This window comes from Palaemon carinicauda, chromosome 10 (genome assembly GCF_036898095.1).
Source record: "Palaemon carinicauda isolate YSFRI2023 chromosome 10, ASM3689809v2, whole genome shotgun sequence".
NCBI classification, from domain to species: Eukaryota; Metazoa; Arthropoda; class Malacostraca; order Decapoda; family Palaemonidae; genus Palaemon; species Palaemon carinicauda.
The window spans coordinates 132,785,352-132,807,312 of NC_090734.1; the positions used below are offsets into that span (position 1 = coordinate 132,785,352).

The following is a 21,961-nucleotide window of genomic DNA, read 5'->3' on the forward strand; positions in this document are numbered from 1 at the left end:
GCCACAACCACCACAACAACCACAACAACAACAAAAACATCATGGTAATCATTTTGTGTCACCGGTTATTGTTTAAAGGCTGCTCATGAATGAGACAGGCAAGGGATAAGGACATTGCCCTATCGAGCAGGACAATGCCCTAGAGACTGACCACATATACATATGATCAGCGCCCAAGCCCCCCTCTCCATCCAAGCTAGGACCTAGGTGGGCCAGGCAATGCCTGCTGATGACTCAGCAGATAGACCTATATGCTCCCCCAAACCCAACATCCTTAGCTCACAAGGATGGTGAGGTTTGCAGACACTAAAAAGAAACTATCGAGCTTGAGCGAGAGACTAATCCCAGTCTGACAGAACGCCAGGCAGGGCCGTTTCCAATCGGCCATCACAATATTAATCATTAAAAAAGGAGAAAAAAAAATCCAAAAAAGAAAAAGAAAAACAAGAACAAGCAAACTACTCAAGAAGTATATGAATAAACTCGAACAACTGATATTAGGACTCTTACAGAAAATATTGATAAGTTTAACCAAGGATCAAAATATTGTGAAAACAAAGACGCGTTGCTGATGAGCCTCCAGTAGAATTTTGTTAAGTTTTATTGCATGATCTTTTTAAAACGATTCAGTAACTGATGTATAAAAGTGGTAGTCGCCAATGTGTTAATTTAGTTTTCGATTCCCACACATTGTTTAGGGAGAGACCTTCTATAACACACACACACACACATATATATATATATATACATATATATATATATACAAATATATATATATATATAATATATACTGTATATACGGTATATACTATATCTCCTTTGTACACTGAGAACAAACTGATACAGACAAGTCAGGAAATATTAGAGTAATATATATAAACTAATTTAATATCGAATACAACCGAATTAATTAACAATCTCTCTCTCTCTCTCTCTCTCTCTCTCTCTCTCTCTCACTTTCTTCGCGCACGAATGTAAACAAACCAAGTGGGTTCACTGACAGATGGAACCCACCAGGAAATTACACAATTACCACACCTCTAACACCCGCCGGGCTGAGAGAAGGAAGGGGGAGGCCAGAGAAAGTGGCCCCTTTGTTTTTGTTTGACTAATTCGAACGAAGAAGAAGAAGAAAACAGCGGAAGAAGATGGAAAAAAACGTCATAAGCGGAGTACTTAATTGTCTTAGATTCCATTTGAAACAATGTGGTTTTCATATTTATCAAATTATTATTATTATTATTACTACTTGCTAAGCTACAACCCTAGTCAGAAAAGCAGAATGCTATAAACCCAGGGACACCAACAGGGAAAATAGCCCAGTGAGGAAAGGAAATAAGGAAAAAGTTTATCATTATTATTACTTGCTAAGCTACAACCCTAGTTGACTAACCAGAATGCTATAAACCCATAGGCACCAACAGGGAAAATAGCCCAGAGAGGAAAGGAAATAAGGAACAGTTTATTATTATTATTGTTAATATTATTATTATTATTATTATTATTATTAGTTATTAAGCTACAACCATAGTTGGAAAAGCATAATGCTATAAGCCCAGGAGCCCCAACAGGGAAAATAGCCCAGTGAGGAAATGAAACAAGGAAAAATAAAATATTTTAAGAACAGTAATAACATTAAAATAAATATTTCCAATATAAACTATAAAAACTTTAACAAAACAAGAGGAAGATAAATTAGATAGAAAAGTGTGCCCGAGTGTACCCTTAAGAAAAAGAACTCTAACCCACGAGACAGTGGAAGACCACGGTACAGAGGCTATGGCACTACCCAAGACTAGAGACTATAGGATCTGTATCACATGAACATTTCAAACAAAAATATCATTATTCAATCACGATTTGATAAATCACTATAAATATGCTGCACTAGTGTAGCGACCCGTTATAATAACGGGGTGAATATTTTAGACACGCAACACACACACACCCAAATCCCTCTCGCCAGGGGTATGACTATTCTCACTCCCTCTAACCTAAGGGATAGGGAAGCTGAGCGTGACCTGGTAGAAATATATATATATATATATATATATACATATCTAAATAGTAATACATAAATATATTAATAAATATATAAATACATACATATATATATATATGTATATATATATAACATAAACATATATATAAAGTATAAAAAGATATATTATCCAGACATTCCCTCTATTATAAAATCCATTGAAAACACCAACTACCGCCCAGACATAGCCTCGAGGTGTTCCTACGAAACACGTGACCACTAAATAAACAAAATGTTCAAGGCCCTAGAAAACAGAAGAGAAACCAAGTGTAATATGTATATAATGATGTGTGAAAGTAGGCTAAACTCGAACAGATTCGCCGGAAGTAAGGACTTAATACCGCCAAGCTGCATTCCAAAGCTGAACATGAGAAATTTTGAACAATTGTACCTAAAAATTGATAGAAATGAAAGTATAAATTAAAGTTCGCAGTTTTATTGTATGACTAGAGGGGCACACAGTACAGCAGACCTCCGCTGCTGCAGCTTATTTCTTGACCTTGACCTTTAATCTTAACATGTATGGAATGGCGTGGATTCTCATACACTCAAATATGAATCGTCTTTGAAGTATCTGTGACAACGATGTCCAACCCTATGGCCGATACGTGAACTGGATATTTTGCTTGACCGTGACCTTGACCTTTGACATTGACAGTCCAAAATTTAATCATTTCAAGCTTATTACATGAAAGTTAATCCCTGCAAGTTTCATTACGATTAAAATTGTTGCCAGGAAGCTCTTCATAAACAAACACACACAACCTTCAAACTTCGTTGGCGGAGGTAAAATACATCCATATACTTATATTAATAAGTCTGAAATCTACATTAGCTTACATATCTCAATTTTTCTCATATACCTGACAGACTAAAGTTTAAATGTCCTCTGAATTAAAAGTGCCAAGAATTATAGAAACATGAATATATAATATTCGGAACAAACTGATTTCAAATTCTTGTCATTAAATCGTACGCTATCAAAGTACCCACCTGTCAAATTAATGGCCCAATAATACCACCTGTCAAATTCATAGCCCAATAATACCACCTGTCAAATTCATTACCGGATATTGCCAGTCACTACGGCCCCAGTCACTTCGGCCCTAGTTACTAGGGCCCTAGTCACTAGGGCCTCCCAAGATGGTAACTTAAATATAAGAACTACAGTGGTACCTCGCCCTCTCTCTCTCTCTCTCTCTCTCTCTCTCTCTCTCCTTCTTTGTTTCTTATGTAACTGTAGAGGTCCGTCTTGTCAAGGATGGTAAACACACACGTCGCAAGCGCCGTCAGTTTAGAACAGTGCAAGGCAAAATATTTGCCTTACGGAAACGGTATGAAGACACCAAATCACCACCAATCACCTCTTAAAAGCATGTTCTAAGTTATGTACAAATGGACCTTGCAAATAAATGCAGTTTTATTTATTATATTTTCAGGTTTAAATCTAAATATATGTACACGGTATATCAGATTCCCTTATTTGTGTAACGCGACTACAATTTGTAGAGTTTGTATGAACCATACATTCTGGTTGTATTGCTATTTTTCTTTTAATGAAATATATTCTTCTTTCTATCAACATGTTTTACTATTCAACCTTATAATGAAAAAGTAATATATATATATATATATATATATATATATATTCTTTTATTTTATATTAATGCAGGGTCTCCAATGAATACCAATTTTCATTAGAAAATAATCTGGGGCCGTACTGGGTGAGGGCCGTAGTGACTGGCAACCGGAAGACCCGATACTGGAACCTGTCACTTGCACGATACTGTCACCAGTCAAATTATTTGCAAGATCATGCAACCTGTCAATTTCACTGCCCGATATTGGCACCTGTCACTGTCATGGTCCGATACTGTGATCTGTCAAATATGTAGTAAGATACTACACCTGTCAAACTTATTGTCAAATAGTAATCCCTGTCAAATTCATAGCCCAATACTACCACCAATAAAATTGAATGCCTGATACTAACAAAGGTCAGATTAATTGCTTGATAATACCACCTGTCAAATCAATTCCCAACACTACCACCTGTCAAATTCATTCTCTACAATACCACCTGTCAAACTAATTTCATACAATACCACCTGTCAAATTCTATACCCAACACTGCCACCTGTTAAGTCAATTCCCCAACACTACCACTTGTCAAATTAATTCTCTACAATACCACCTGTCAAATTAATTTCCTACACTACCACCTGTCAAATTCTACCCCCCAACACTACCACTAGTCAAATTCTATCCTCAACACTACCACCAGTCAAATTCTATCCCCAACACTACCACCTGTCAAATTGATTCCTCAACACTGCCACCTATCAAATTAATTCCCCAACACTACCACCTGTCAAATTCTATTCCTCAACACTACCACCTGTCAAATAAATTCCCCAACACTACCACCTGTCAAATTAATTCCCAACACTACCACCTGTCAAATTAATTTCATACACTACCACCTGTCAAATTAATTCCCAACACTATCACCTGTCAAGCAAATTTCCTACACTACCACCTTTCAAATTTTATCCCCCCAACACTACCACCTGTCAAATTAATTCCCAACACTACCACCTGTCAAATTAATTCCCAACACTACCACCTGTCAAATTAATTTTCCAACACTACCACCTGTCAAATTAATTTTCCAACACTACCACCTGTCAAATTCTATCTCCAACACTACCACCTGTCAAATGAATTCCTCAACACTACCACCAGTCAAATGAATTCCTCAACACTACCACCTGTCAAATGAATTTCCTACACTACCACCTGTCAAATGAATTCCTCAACACTACCACCTGTCAAATGAATTTCCTACACTACCACCTGTCAAATGAATTTCCTACACTACCACCTGTCAAATTCTATCCCCAACACGTCCACCTGTCAAATTCATTCTCTACAATACCACCTGTCAAATTCTATCCAAAACACTATCACCTGTCAAATAAATTTCCTACAATACCACCTGTCAAATTAAGTACCCAACAATACCACCTGTCAAATAAATTTCCTACAATACCACCTGTCAAATTAATTACCCAACAATACCACCTGTCAAATAAATTTCCTACAATACCACCTGTCAAATTAATTACCCAACAATACCACCTGTCAAATAAATTTCCTATACTACCACCTGTCAAACAAATTTCCAACACTGCCACCTGTCAAATTAATTCCTCAACACTACCACCTGTCAAATGAATTCCTCAACACTACCACCTGTCAAATTAATTTCCTACACTATCACCTGTCAAATAAATTTCCTACAATACCACCTGTCAAATTCATTTCCTACAACATCACCTGTCAAATTCATTGCCTGACCCAATCTAACAAATGAATTAATCTTCGTTTTAGCAGAAATCTTATGGAAACACTGAGAGCTACCTTACGTGTTTGTGGAGAGAGAGAGAGAGAGAGAGAGAGAGAGAGAGTTGATAAATACCCCTACCAACATAAAAGTAGAAATATACTTCGCAAGTTTGAGAGAGAGAGAGAGAGAGAGAGAGAGAGAGAGAGAGAGAGAGAGAGTTGATAAATACTCCCATCATAATAAAAGTTGAAATAGTTTGCAGGTTTGAGAGAGAGAGAGAGAGAGAGAGAGAGAGAGAGAGAGGAGAGAGTATAAAAATCTCCCCCATCATAATAAAGGTTGAGAAATGCCGTAGTTAGCGGCTTTTTTACGTCCACGGCTTCCTCAACATAGAAGTGTTTGAATGAAACTTAAGTGTAAAAGTAAGGAAGCTTTTCACTGACGCCGGAGGTAGATTTATGACACCACAAGAGAGAGAGAGAGAGAGAGAGAGAGAGAGAGAGAGAGAGAGATACCGTTATCCTCGGGAGGAAAGGTTTAGAATTGGAAAACACAATGGGTCTAAGGATTTTATAACGGTGAGATAAGATGAATATCACTAAACTACCCCCAACTTACCTCACTCATGATGAATGTGTGATGATAACGATGGCTTTTAGATGTCTTCAGAACTTCTAAGAATTTTTTTAATTTATATACATAACATTCGTATCAACGGTGGGCCTATAGTCTTTAGACCGGCCAGCAGTTTGTAAAATCTATCTTGAAGATATATATTCTTATGAATAGTTATCTTTGAAAAATTTGAATTAAAGAGAAGTTGAGTATTTATATAGAACTGGGATGAATTTCAAGTGTTAGTGCTGTTGATAAAAATTACTCGGTTTTAAATTCAGTATGTTGAAATCCTTGGTCTATATGCCTACTTTTTTAAGTTAGCAGGTATACTTATAAATACTTTAGAATCTTCAGAATATGTTTTCATAGTTTGGAAAACAAATTTAAAAGTAACATTATCATATAATTTCATTGATATCTTTATTTATTCCAATAAAATTACCACGTGCTTTTAACACTAACATCTAATTAATTTTCTTCAATTAACAGTTTTAAGAACGTATTTCTTTCCAGCGATTAACACTAATCTGAATGGAAACCATTCTCCTTACAATCTGATTTGCAGAGACCACAAATCAACGTTTTTAAAACGAAAAGGGAACGACCAATTTCAGTGATTAGAGTCACAGAACAGAGACGCGAACCAGTCGCTTCCACACTCCGCCACTAACTGATATGATCTCTCGTACTCGTACGGCGTCGCTGCCGTATTATACTCTCGCTTTCGTAGGTCAAGATTGGCTCGTACGTCTGACAGGCAAAAGTTTGTTTTGATTTGGGAGTCCTACGCCATGTGACATTTTTTGTTTTTAGTTGATAGGATAGAGGGGTGAAAGAAGAATGGGGGCAGTTAGCTAGCCCTTGGGCTTATGGCATCCTGCTTTTCGGGTTTATAGCATCCTGCTTTTCCAACTAGGGTTGTAGAAAATAATAATAAATTCACATACCAAATGAAACGTTTTTTTTTTAAAAGCAGTCTTATTCAAAACAGCCTGTTGTTTATGGGCCTTTATAACGTTAGTTTAGGAGTTCAAGACCCGCTCAGGCTCGATAGTCATTTTGTAGTGACTAAAACCTCACCATCCTTGTGAGCTAAAGTTTGGGGGGAGCATATTTGTCTACTCATTCATCAGCAGCCATTGCCTGGCCCTCCCTGGTCCTAGCTTGATTTTGAGAGGGCTTAGACACTGACCATAAATGTATGGTCAGTCTCTAGGACATTGACCTGTCCATTGTCTACCAGTCATGAGCGACCTTTAAACTTTTTTCAATTCATAGCAATAGGTTTGTATTAGCATTAATTGTACTTATCTATGTTTCCCCCAAAATCCAAACCTATCTTGTGTTGTTGATGACATAGACCAACTTCCATGATTCAAAGAAAAAAAATCTTGTTTATGGAAAATATTCTAATATATTAACCTAGAGGGGCACTTAGTAGAGCGCAGACCTCCGCCGAGGCAGCTTATTGCTCGACCTTAACATGTATTAATTTGCGTGGATTTTCATACACTCAAATAAGAAACAAGTTTGAAGTCCAAACTTATGGCTGATTACGTGAATTGGACATTTTGCCTGACATTTGATCTTGACCTTCCAAAATTTAATAATTTCCAGCTTTCTACACAACAGAATTTCTGCAAGTTTCATTAATCTACGATTAAAATCATGGCCAGGAAGCGGTTCCAAAACAAACACACACACAAACAAGGGAGAAAACATAACCTCCTTCAAACTTTGTTAGCGAAGGTAAAGAATAAATTTAACCTGTAGTAATTCCATTGTAATCCCAGAGAATACAGTAGACATCCTGTATTTACACATTGTGAATTTACTTTATCAAGAACAAACATCCAAGAATTACAACACAATCAACCTTACAATACGAGCCAGGGTTTTTCAAAGGCCGTTCATGAATGGAGGAGGCACGTGACAGTGATATTTCCCTAGCTGGCAGAACAATGCCCTAGAGATTGACCATAATATACACTGGATCAGCGCCCAAGCCCCCTCTCCACCCAAGCTAGGACCAGGGAGGGCCAGGCAATGGCTGCTATAACTCAGCAGGTAAACTTATAGGCGCCCCCAAACCATTCTTAGTTCACTAGGTCGTAGACACTATGTAAAACTATCGAGTTTTCAGCGGAACTCGAATCCCAGTCCGGTAGACCCCAAGCAGGGACGTTTCAAATAGGCCACCACAATCCTGCATATAGGATGACACGCTGATAACACAGCAATTGAAGACTCAAAACAAAGCAACAGATAAGGATTTGAGACACTGGGTTCCATTATCGCTTTTTATCGGTAATTTATATAATCAACCATTGTGTTCTTTTATTATAATCTACACCCCTTCGTAAATTGATCATGCTAATCAACACTTTCACATAATAATCAACTCCTTGACATACGCTTTTCATACGCAATTTCTCAAATCGCCCATTCGCCCCCATAAGAAATACGCATTATCTCCAAAATTTCAGCACCAGAATTACGCATCTTGGAGTACTATTACGAATGACGTCACGAATATCGTAATATTTATTCTTTGTATCAGCTGATTTCTCCCCACAGTTCCCGTTACGCCAATGCCGAGGTTGGCCATATGGAGTCATTGCGTAATTATTAGTCTGAAAGAAAGGAAGGCAACACAAGACAAAGACAAGAATTAATAAAGTATGAAAGGGGAAAAGGTTAGGTATACGTCATTAGATCACTTTCTAAGTTGATTCTAAAATTTTCAAATCAGTGGCAGTTCTTATCTCTGATAATCTTCCCAATGTTTATAGAGTTTACAGAAGGCTAAAATCACTGGTTACAACACCACTTAAAAGGTTTAAAGGCCGCTCATGAATGGCAGAGGCAAGGGACAGTAACATTGCCCTATCAAGCAGGAAAAGGCCCGGGAGACTGGCCATATATAAATATGATCAGCGCCCAAGCCCCTCTCCATCCAAGCTAGGACCAAGGAGGGCCAGGCAATGGCTGCTGATAACTCAGCAGATGGAACTATAAGCTCCCCCAAAACTCCTATCCTTAGCTCACATGGATGGTGAGGTTGCAGCGACCAAAGAAACTATCGAGTATGAGCAGGGTTCGAAACCCAGTCTGGCGTCCACCACAACCCTACTTGAACTCATTGTACAGACTCTACAACATTTATAACGTTTCCAGATAATCAAATCACGACACTGATAGCCTTTTGCAAATACTTACAGGTTATGTGGGTATCATAGCTAAAATTTTTAACTGGGGTCCGCAAGTCACTATAGTCCATTTATTTTAGCGAGGCAGATTTGCACAGACTCGCAACGGTGCCCTTTTAGCTCGGAAAAGTTTCCTGATCGCTGATTGGTTAGAATTATCTTGTCCAACCAATCAGCGATCAGGAAACTTTTCCGAGCTAAAAGGGCACCGCTTTGAGTCGGTGCAAATATGCCTCGTTAAAAGAAATGGACTATAGGAGTTGGAAGACCCAAGTCTACATGGCTAAGGACTAAGAGGCGTGAAGTGGGATATGATGAATGGAGAAGTATTGAATTTAAAGCTCAAGACAGAGACGACTGGCGAAATCTAACCGAGGCCCTTTGCGTCAATAGGCGTGGGAGGAGATGGTGATGATGATGATGATTAAATAAAAACACATACAACCGTTTCTAGTAAACTGCAGGAAACAAAAAGCCTCAGATATGTCCTTATTCGTGTCTGGGGTTTCGCCAGTTTTCATCACCACGCTGGCCATTGTGGATTCGTGATGGTGGAAGATTTTTTGACTAATCGCCCACAGCAAACCATACTAGTACGGGCGGCCCTGTCTAGTACAGCTTTGGTGATCATGGGGATGCACAAATCCTTCGCCACGTTAAGGTATCCACATTCAGAAAGGTGTGTATATATATATATATATATATATATATATGTATGTATATATATATATATATATATATATATATATATATATATATATATATATACATATATATATATATATATATATATATATATATATATACAGTGGAACCTCTACACACGAACGTATCTACATCCGAATTTTCCAACATCCGAAGTAAAATTCGAGCAAATTTTTGACTCTACACCCGAATTTTATTTCGACACACGAAGTAGCAATTTTCGTCGTACCGGTTGTATCCGAATTTTTCGACACGCGAAGTACAATTCGAACACGTTCCTACTCTACACCCGAATTTTTTTTTCGACACCCGAAGTAAACAATACTCGTATGCGTAGTCGGTGCTCATAGCGCCTGATGTGTTTTTTATTTCCGCCAATAGAAGGCAGCACTTCAACCTCGGAGGGACCCTCAATTAGCGTGGCTCTGGTCAGTCCTCTGTTCTCGTTGGCTTTATGTGGTTGTGCCCTGTGCGTTCTGCTATTAATTGTGTTTTAATCGTGATTTTTTACATTCATCCTTTTACGGTATTTTACGAAAATCATGGGTCCTAAAAGGCTTAGTTTCGCAAGTGGTAGTGGTAGTGGTGAGAAAAGGAATAAGGGAATGCTTTCTTTAGAAGTAAAGCAAGGAATTATTGAAAAGCATGAGCGTGGCGTCCGTATGAGTGAACTTGCAATAAGTTCCGCGCAAATAAAAGAGGTGTTAGGAAAATATCAAGACGTGGTCGACTTCATCGACAAATACCATCCAAAGAAATTGCAGGTTTGTCGTGTAGCTGCGCAGTTTGATGATGTTTCCCTAACTTATTTTCGAAACATTCTGAAAAGCTGTACCAAGCAACTTTCTATCGATAGCTTCTTTAAAAAAACTACGAAGCAAACTCGTGATGAATAGGAAGGAAGTGGTTCAAAGAAAACAGCAAAGAGTGAAGAGAAAAAAATTCAATCAATTTTAAGTGTAGAGAGTGAAAGTGATTAAAATTAATCATCAAAAAGAAAAAAAGAAAATGTAAAAAAAAAATATAAATTATAAAAAAAAAAGCTAAGTTATGTTAAAGTTCACTTAGTGTAAGTTAGAATAAGTTACGGTAGTGTACGTTTATCGTAGTTAACCTCTCTACCTCCTCGCCGCCCGTCCGTCTCCTCTCTGCGTAGCAAGACTAACAACACCTGCGCTGGAGTTTCTAAGGTAAAGTGACGCTAAAAACCCGTTTCTTATTTATCATTTTTTGCTAATTCTTCTTATTTACATGTCTATTCTTCTTATTTACATGTCTATTATCTAATTTAGTGTTCATTATTCTCATGGGAAAATTATGTGTAGTAGTTTATTAAGAAGTTATCATAGGTTTTTGGGCTCAACCACGGATTAATCCTATTTCAATGTATTCTTATGGGAAAATTCGTTTCGACATCCGATCAATTTCTACATCCGAAGTTGGTTCTGGAACGGATTAAATTCGTATGTAGAGGTTCCACTGTATATATATATATATATATAATGAATGTATATATATACATATATACACACATATATATACATACATATATATATACACATACATGTACACATACATATATATATATATATATATATATATATATATATATATATATATATATACTGTATATATATAAACAAATAAAAAATATAAAAGACTGAAATTACCACTAGTTATGCAACCAAAAACTTCAGCATACGAAGGTGATTTTCAACCACATAACTCTCCCCTAGAAAAAAAAATAAATAAAAAAACTTCAACGACATTTAAGACATCCTTAACTAGGATGTAAGCGTTGCATTTTGTATTGTTTATGCAACTTTCTACCAAACAATTAGTTGGTAAGTTTCCTTAACCATGAGAGCCTTCAGTGCACTGGAAATTCGAACCATAACTCTGGACAGATTTCCGCTGTTAATTTGTATGTTGTAGTTACAGTGGTTGAGCTGAGAATTCCGATGGCTTAATCATTACTTTAATCATTACTTCATCTGTCTTAGGATCAATTGTGGGTAAAACTTCTATAAAAGGGCTGGATACATTATTCAAAAGTGATTTTAATTTTACATTTTCATTTACAAAAGTTTTTATCTCCTAACTATCTAACTACATTCTGAGTGTTGCCTGGCAGGTAAGATTATACATCTCCCTTATGTTAATTTTTACAGAGTTGCTTCATCTATCTATCTATTTATATATACATATATATATATATATATATATATATATATATGTATGTATGTATGTATACATATGTGCGTATGTATATATATATATATATATATATATATATATATATATATACACAAAATATCAACAGTTCATTACACAAAACTAACTATACCTAAATGCAAAACAATCTTAACGAACAAGCAAAAACAAACATATGTTTGTATACGCTACACATTACCGGGAAGCTAACCTTTGCATCTATTAGAAAGAATCATGAAAGTGGTTTTTGCGGTTCATAACGCACCGCGCAAAACAGCTGTTTAAAAAAGTGAGCTACTTCCACATTCCTGTAGGGAAGTATTCATAGATTCTGTATTCCATTTTCGAAAAGGTCAGTATAGAATACTTTCTAAAAAAACTAGTAGTATTTTAGCCAGTTTACTTTCTAGTTTCCCTTTTACATATGGTCGTTTTCCTTGGGATAGTTCGTAATAATCATCACCTCCTACGTCTATTGACGCAAAGGGCCTCGGTTACATTTCGCGTCTTCCTTGGGATAGTTCGTAATAATCATCACCTCCTACGCCTATTGACGCAAAGGGCCTCGGTTACATTTCGCGTCTTCCTTGGGATAGTTCGTAATAATCATCACCTCCTACGCCTATTGACGCAAAGGGCCTCGGTTACATTTCGCGTCTTCCTTGGGATAGTTCGTAATAATCATCACCTCCTACGCCTATTGACGCAAAGGGCCTCGGTTACATTTCGCGTCTTCCTTGGGATAGTTCGTAAAAATCATCTCCTCCTAGGCCTATTGAAGCAAAGTCTCTCGGTTAGATTTCGCCAGTCGTCTCTACATTGAGATTTTAAATCAATACTTCTCCATTCATCGTCTCCCACTTCACGCTTCATATTCCTCAGCCATGTGGGCCTGTTTTTTCCAACTCTTCTAGTGCCTCTGGAGCGCAGTTGAAAGTTTGGTGAACTAATCTCTCTTGGGGGTGCGAAGAGAATGCCCAATGTAGACAACTTTCTCAAAAACTAATAGTATGTCAGCCAGTTTACTCTCTAGTTTCCATTATTATTATTATTATTATTATTATTATTATTATTACTTGCTAAGCTACAACCCTAGTTGGAAAAGCAAGAAACTATAAGCCCAAGGGCTCCAAAAAAAGGAAAATAGCCCAGTGGGGAAAGGAAACAAGAACAAATCAAATGTTTTTAGAATAGCATAAAAATAGATATCTCCTATATAAACTATAAAATCTTCAACAAAACAAGAGGAAGATAAATAAGATAGAATAGTATGGCCGAGTGTACCCCACTAGCAAGAGGGGTTGCTTGGGGTAATTCGTCAAAAAAAAAAAAAAAATTAGACTTTCTATCGTATAAAGTAACCGCTAAAAATTCAAGTGGTGGTAATGTGTTTTCTCCGTTTTTTTTTTTTTATTTTATATTGTTATATGAACCTCTAGGTCTTGTCTATTAATTAATTTACAATAGGAAGGTACTTTCTTTCACCGTATGCTAATAGCACTGTAAAATAGAAACTGTCAGTTTCATATGTGCCAGATCTATTTTAATGTTGTTACTGATCTTAAAATATTTGACTTTTTAATCATTACTTCTCATATTTAGTTATTTTATTTCTTTATTTCCTTTCCGCACTGGACTATTTTTCCCGTTGGAGTCATTCGGCTTGTAACATACTGTTTTTTTCAAACTTGAGTTGTAGTTAATAATAATAATAATAATAATAATAATAATAATAATAATAACAATAATAATAATAATAAATACAAAATGATAAATGCTGAAAAGCTGATTCAACATAACTAATTGTCATTTCAATTATTATAAAGACTTATTTATATAGAATTTACATAAAATAATTTAATAAAGTTCTGAAAACATTATCATTTGGAATGGAAAACCCCCTTCTGGTTTATATATATATATATATATATATATATATATATATATATATATATATATATATATATATATATATATATTTACCTGTATATACCTGTGTGTATATATATATATATAAATATATATATATATATATATATATATATATATATATATATATATATATATATATATATATACAGGTATATATATATATATATATATATATATATATATATATATATATATATATTGTATGTAATGGTTCCATATGAACATGTAGGAAAATTAATATATATCCGTTGCCTGTAGCATTTAGGACAAGACAAACTTGGAAAAAGGAACAGCTGTACATAGAACAGAATCCCAATTATTTGATGAAATATGAAAATTAAAAATTCGTGTTTTTTTACCTAGCATATTTTCACAGCCAAAAATTCCACCCCCCACCCAATGAATATATATATATATATATATATATATATATATATATATATATATATATATATATATATATAAAACATTTAAAACAAAAACGATACAGCATGCGCTTAGAAGAATGACAAACGATATTGGTTGGAAGAATTTTCTGGCTTAGAAATGCATAATAACTAGTCCCAAACGTTTGCTTAGGTTAGGTTAGGTTAGTTAAAGCTACTAGTATCAGCAACTACAGAATCTCGAACCATTGTGGCATGACGATGAACTAAACTCAAAAATTCTATTGCAGCAAATCATTAAGTACATATAAACACGTAAAAATGTATATGGTCCAAAGCCCTAAGAGAGAGAGAGAGAGAGAGAGAGAGAGAGAGAGAGAGAGAGAGAGAGAGAGAGAGAGAGAGAGAGAGAGAGAAATGTCTTTCTTCCATGCTGTAAAGACTACTACAGTTTCAGAGAGAGAAAGAGAGAGAATTGTCTTCTTTCTTCCATGCTGTAAAGACTACTACAGTTTCAGAGAGAGAGAGAGAGAGAGAGAGAGAGAGAGAGAGAGAGAGAGAGAGAGAGAGAGAGAGAGAGAGAGAGATTATTGTCTTCTTTCTTCCATGCCATTTAGAATACTAAGGTCTGACATCTTCCGACTTCCGTTTTCTATGGTCACCGCCAGACCACGAAGGCAGGATGTCGATGTTCCACGGTTACATCACAACCCAAGATGCGATTTCGAAACCAAAAGGAATTTTACCCATGATGTATTTTGTGTTTTCTATACATTACTAGTTTTAGATATCATGTTTTATTTCCTTATTAATGAAGCGGGATGTTTAAGCCTCATCTGTCGATATGGGAAAATTCATCATTAAAAATTTATCAGGCGTAAATTCAAAGGTAACTTAGAGCGAGTTTTTTAACCTAGGCCTACCTCTGATACCCCTTTTTTTCATTATTCAATAACCTTTATATAGTTATATGAATTCATTTAGTGTTACGTTAATTTGAACCATGATTTATATTTAAATGTGTTAAATTATGGAGCAAATATTCTTACATAACTAGAAAAGCACTTGAGTGCAGACCTCCGCCACGGCAGCGTATTTCTCGAAACAAGCTTGCCTTTCCCAGAATCAATTTAAGACCGTAGGAGTATTTAAAGTGTGTATGACAACCATGTGCGAACTTGGGGTTAAGGTTAGGGTTAATTCGGTCGATCTTGAACTTGACCTTTGACCTAAGACTTTATGTGCGAACTTGGGGTTAAGGTTAGGCTTAATTCGGTCGATCTTGACCTTGACCTTTGACCTAAGACTTCATGTGCGAACTTGGGGTTAAGGTTAGGCTTAATTCGGTCGATCTTGACCTTGACCTTTGACCTAAGACTTCATGTGCGAACTTGGGGTTAAGGTTAGGCTTAATTCGGTCGATCTTGACCTTGACCTTTGACCTAAGACTTTCAAAAATGGAATCATTTCCATATCTCAACATAACAATTAAACTCTGAAAGTTTCACTACTCTAGGAGCAAAATTGTGGCCAGGAAGTAGTTCACAAACAAACAGACAAACAGGGGCGAAAACATAACCTCCTTCCAACTTCATTGGAGGTGAGAGTCTGACTTTATAAAAACTCTCTCTTTATGTCAGCTGGTCAACATGATCTATGGGTAAAAGTGCGCAATATCTTCAGGCTATGTGGTCATCATTTGAATGGCCAAGTACATACAAATGGTTTCGTAACTGACACACAGGATGGATTAATAACTATATCTCGCTTGCTTTCACCTCATTAAAAAGTTTCATTATTAACCCTTAACAATGCCTTCGTTTAGTAGAAATTTTAACACATTTTAATGGGTTGTTTTCCTGGTCATATCACCAAACAGTTCTTCACCCGAGGGGTTAACTACTGCACTGTAATTGTTCAGTGGCTACTTTCCTCTTGGTAAGGGTAGAAGAGACCCTTAAGCTATGGTAAGAATGGTAAGAAGCTCTTCTAGGAGGAGGACACTCCAAAATCAAACCACTGTTCTCTAGTCTTGGGTAGTGTCATAGCCTGTACCATGGCCTTCCACTGTCTTGGGTTAGAGTTCTCTTGCTTGAGGGTACACTATTCTATCTTATTTCTCTTCCTCTTTTTTTTGTTGGAGTTTTTATAGTTTATATTGGAGATATTTATTTTAATGTCACTGTTCTTAAAATATTCAATTTTTCCTTGTTTCCTTTCCTCACTAGACTATTTTCCATGCTGGAGCCTCTGGGCTTATAGCATTCTGCTTTTCCAGCTAGGGTTATAGCTTAGCAATTAATAATAATAATAATTATAATAATAATAATAATACCACACATGGAAACCTGTGTACTACAGGAACTAAAAGATATATTTGCCATATACATTCTTGGGTATTTAGAGTATACAGTATTTCGCGTTAATTGCCAAATCTACATTATCGAAACATTTAAAAAACAAGTCTTCAGTTTCTTCTTGAAAGCCTAAATATCTTCAGTTTTATTCCAGCTGTGACCAAGTTATGGAATGATCTTACTAATCGGGAAGTTGAATCAGTAGAACTTCTAAAGTTCAAACTTGCAGAAAATGTTTGTATGTTGAACATGCACACATGATAAATCTGTTCTAATGTTGTTACTGTTTTTTTTTTTTTTTAAATATCTCATTCTAATTTGTACATTATTTCTCATATCGTTCATTTACTTCATTATTACCCCTCCTCACTGGGATATTATTCCCTGTTGGAGCCCATGGGGTTATAGCATCTTCCTTTTCTAACTAGGGTTGTAGCTTAGCTAGTAGTAATAATAATAATAATAATATCATTATTATTATTATTACTTGTTAAGCTACAACCCCAGTTGGCAAAGCAGAATGCTATAAGCCCAGGGGTTCCAACAGGGAAAATAGCCCAGTGAGGAAAGGAAACAAGGACAAATAAAATATCTTAAGAGTAACAACATTAAAATAAATATTACCTATATAAACTATAAAAACTTTAACTAAGAAGAAGAGAAATAATAAAGAATAGTGTGCCTGAATGTACCCTCAAGCAAGAGAACTCCAACCCAAGACAGATAATACTAATAATAATAATGGTCATTGTGAGCTTGTTACATAATCTTGGAGCTACATATTTGAAAGCCTTAGAAGGTACATCTTGGCTCCAATAAATTCAAAACCATCTGTAATCATTATTATTATTATTAGTATTAATTGCTAAAATACAACCCTAGTTTGAAAAGCAGGATATTATAAGCCCAAGGGCTCCAACAGGAAAAATAGCCCAGTGAGGAAAGGAAAAAAGGAAAAACTACAAGATTAAGAATATCAAAATAAATCTTTCATATATAAACTATAAAACTTGAAAATAACTAGAGGATAAAAACTTCAAAATATTCAACAACTAATGAGTGGTTTCTTTGCGATCAACCAATAATAATATACTGTATATCATATTCAAGTATACAGAATTTCTGAAAAAAAAAAAAAAAAAAAAAAATCACTGGGCATGGACCTTTTTAATCATTTAATTCACAAGAATCCTAACTATTAAAGAAGTTTCACCTTGGGCTTATAGCATCTTGCTTTTCCAACTAGGGTTGTAGCTTAGTAGTAGTAATAATAATAATAATAATAATAATAATAATAATAACATACGCAACTTCCAATGAATTCAGCCTCGTCACCCAAATAAGAATTCAAAATAAAGACATCATAAAATAAATGTAGTATGGAAAAAATTCTTATATGTTACATTATATTCAGCCTACATAAATCATACAATCATATATAGTCATTTTAGTATTCAAAAACAACTTTTTCTTTATACTCGAGAAAATTTTTTTATTTGAAATAAAATGTCATTCTGGTCCCATAATGTCTTAATTCATATTAAATTATCTTTACGTTTGATATACGAAGTAACTTGCCCTCTGCTCCTACATATGTTTTTTAAACTTGTTTAGGCGCTCGAAGAATATTTTGCATGGAATAATTTTACCGTTCTGTTCTTTAACTGTTAGTGCTATCATTTCTAGTGAGGCCCCAAGATTGTATAAAAAGCTTCCACTGGACATAAAACTGATGATATTGAGGCTTTAATGGAGTTGGGACTTTATTGTTCTCAATAAAGTTGAGATACTACCGCTAGAGAGTTATAGGGTCCTTTGACTGGCCAGACAGTACTACATTGGATCTTTCTCTCTGGTTACGGTTCTTTCCCTTTGCCTACACATACACCGAATAGTCTGGCCTATTCTTTACAGATTCTCCTCCGTCCTCATACACCTGACAGCACTACCAACAATTCTTCTTCACCCAAGGGGTTCACTACTGCACTGCAATTGTTCAGTTGTTACTTTGTAAGGGTAGATGAGACTCTTTAGCTATGGTAAGCAGCTCTTCTAGGAGAAGGACACTCCAAAATCAAACCATTGTTCTCTAGTCTTGGATAGTGCCATAGCCTCTGTACCATGGTCTTCCACTGTCTTGGGTTAGAGTTCTCTTGCTTGAGGGTACACTCGGGCACACTATTCTATCTAATTTCTCTTCCTGTTGTTTTGTTAAAGTTTTTATAGTTTATATAGGAAATATTTATTTTAATGTTGTTACTGTTCATAATATTTTATTTTTCCTTGTTTCCTTTCCTCACAGGGCTATTTTCCCTGTTGGAGCCCCTGGGCTTATAGCATCTTGCTTTTCCAACTAGGGTTGTAGCATAGCAAATAATAATAATAATTATTTGACAATTGACGGTGATTACGTTATACGCATCTCTGAATACCTCTAAAGACTTTTAAATTTATAAGAGAAACTAACCTCATAGGACCTGCTGAGCCCAAGATTTTCATCGAGTTGGTAGGACCATGGAAATAACCCTTAAATTAAAAGTATGTAAAGTAAAGGATTAATGAGGTAGAATCATTAAAAGATTAATGAGGTAGAATCATTAGAGGATTAATGAGGTAGAATCATTAAAAGATTAATGAGGTAGAATCATTAGAGGATTAATGAGGTAAAATCATTAAAAGATTAATGAGGTAGAATCATTAGAGGATTAATGAGGTAGAATCATTAAAGGATTAGTGAGGTAGAATCATTAAAGGATTAGTGAGGTAGAATCATTAGAGGATTATTGAGGTAGAATCATTAAAGGATTAATGAGGTAGAATCATTAGAGGACTAATGAGGTAGAATCATTAGAGGATTATTGAGGTAGAATCATTAGAGGACTAATGAGGTAGAATCATTAGAGGACTAATGAGGTAGAATCATTAAAGGATTAATGAGGTAGAATCATTAAAGGATTAATGAGGTAGAATCATTAAAGGATTAATGAGGTAGAATCATTAAAGGATTAATGAGGTAGAATCATTAGAGGATAAATGAGGTAGAATCATTAGAGGATTAATGAGGTAGAATCATTAGAAGATTAATGAGGTAGAATCATTAGAGGATAAATGAGGTAGAATCATTAGAGGATTAATGAGGTAGAATCATTAAAGGATTAATGAGGTAGAATCGTTAAAGGATTAATGAGGTAGAATCATTAGAGGATTAATGAGGTAGAATCATTAGAGGATAAATGAGGTAGAATCATTAGAGGATTAATGAGGTAGAATCATTAGAAGATTAATGAGGTAGAATCATTAGAGGATAAATGAGGTAGAATCATTAGAAGATTAATGAGGTAGAATCATTAGAGGATTAATGAGGTAGAATCATTAAAGGATTAATGAGGTAGAATCGTTAAAGGATTAATGAGGTAGAATCATTAGAGGATTAATGAGGTAGAATCATTAGAAGATTAATGAGGTAGAATCATTAAAGGATTAATGAGGTAGAATCATTAGAAGATTAATGAGGTAGAATCATTAGAGGATTAATGAGGTAGAATCATTAAAGGATTAATGGGGTAGAATCATTAGAAGATTAATGAGGTAGAATCATTAAAGGATTAATGAGGTAGAATCGTTAAAGGATTAATGAGGTAGAATCATTAGAGGATTAATGAGGTAGAATCATTAGAGGATTAATGAGGTAGAATCATTAAAGGATTAATGAGGTAGAATCATTAAAGGATTAATGAGGTAGAATCATTAAAGGATTAATGAGGTAGAATCATTAGAAGATTAATGAGGTAGAATCATTAGAGGATTAATGAGGTAGAATCATTAAAGGATTAATGAGGTAGAATCGTTAAAGGATTAATGAGGTAGAATCATTAGAGGATTAATGAGGTAGAATCATTAGAGGATTAATGAGGTAGAATCATTAAAGGATTAATGAGGTAGAATCATTAGAGGATTAATGAGGTAGAATCATTAGAAGATTAATGAGGTAGAATCATTAGAGGATAAATGAGGTAGAATCGTTAAAGGATTAATGAGGTAGAATCATTAAAGGATTAGTGAGGTAGAATCATTAGAGGATTAATGAGGTAGAATCATTAGAAGATTAATGAGGTAGAATCATTAAAGGATTAATGAGGTAGAATCTTTAGAGGATAAATGAGGTAGAATCGTTAAAGGATTAATGAGGTAGAATCATTAGAGGATTATTGAGGTAGAATCATTAGAGGATTAATGAGGTAGAATCATTAGAAGATTAATGAGGTAGAATCATTAAAGGATTAATGAGGTAGAATCAATAAAGGATTAATGAGGTAGAATCATTAAAGGATTAATGAGGTAGAATCATTAGAGGATTAATGAGGTAGAATCATTAGAAGATTAATGAGGTAGAATCATTAGAGGATAAATGAGGTAGAATCGTTAAAGGATTAATGAGGTAGAATCATTAAAAGATTAATGAGGTAGAATCATTAGAGGATTAATGAGGTAGAATCATTAAAAGATTAATGAGGTAGAATCATTAGAGGATTAATGAGGTAGAATCATTAAAAGATTAATGAGGTAGAATCATTAGAGGATTAATGAGGTAGAATCATTAGAAGATTAATGAGGTAGAATCATTAGAGGATAAATGAGGTAGAATCGTTAAAGGATTAATGAGGTAGAATCGTTAAAGGATTAATGAGGTAGAATCATTAGAGGATTAATGAGGTAGAATCATTAAAGGATTAATGAGGTAGAATCATTAAAGGATTAATGAGGTAGAATCATTAAAGGATTAATGAGGTAGAATCATTAAAGGATTAATGAGGTAGAATCATTAGAAGATTAATGAGGTAGAATCATTAGAGGATTAATGAGGTAGAATCATTAAAGGATTAATGAGGTAGAATCATTAAAGGATTAATGAGGTAGAATCGTTAAAGGATTAATGAGGTAGAAACATTAGAGGATTAATGAGGTAGAATCATTAGAGGATTAATGAGGTAGAATCATTAAAGGATTAATGAGGTAGAATCATTAGAGGATTAATGAGGTAGAATCATTAGAGGACTAATGAGGTAGAATCATTAGAGGATTAATGAGGTAGAATCATTAGAGGACTAATGAGGTAGAATCATTAGAAGATTAATGAGGTAGAATCATTA

The 21,961-nt window shown here is 35.0% G+C and overlaps 1 protein-coding gene across 1 annotated transcript in view; it reads right to left on the reverse strand.

The window, feature by feature from the left end:
* LOC137648270 (chromo domain-containing protein cec-1-like) overlaps positions 1-6,657 on the reverse strand; it is a 121,231-nt gene extending 114,574 nt beyond the window's left edge. Inside the window, exon 1 of the mRNA XM_068381197.1 lies at positions 6,009-6,657. Within this exon, the coding sequence (XP_068237298.1) occupies positions 6,009-6,017 (9 nt within the window). The 5' untranslated portion in view covers positions 6,018-6,657. The remainder of the gene's footprint in view (positions 1-6,008) is intronic.
* Positions 6,658-21,961: the final 15,304 nt, after the last annotated feature.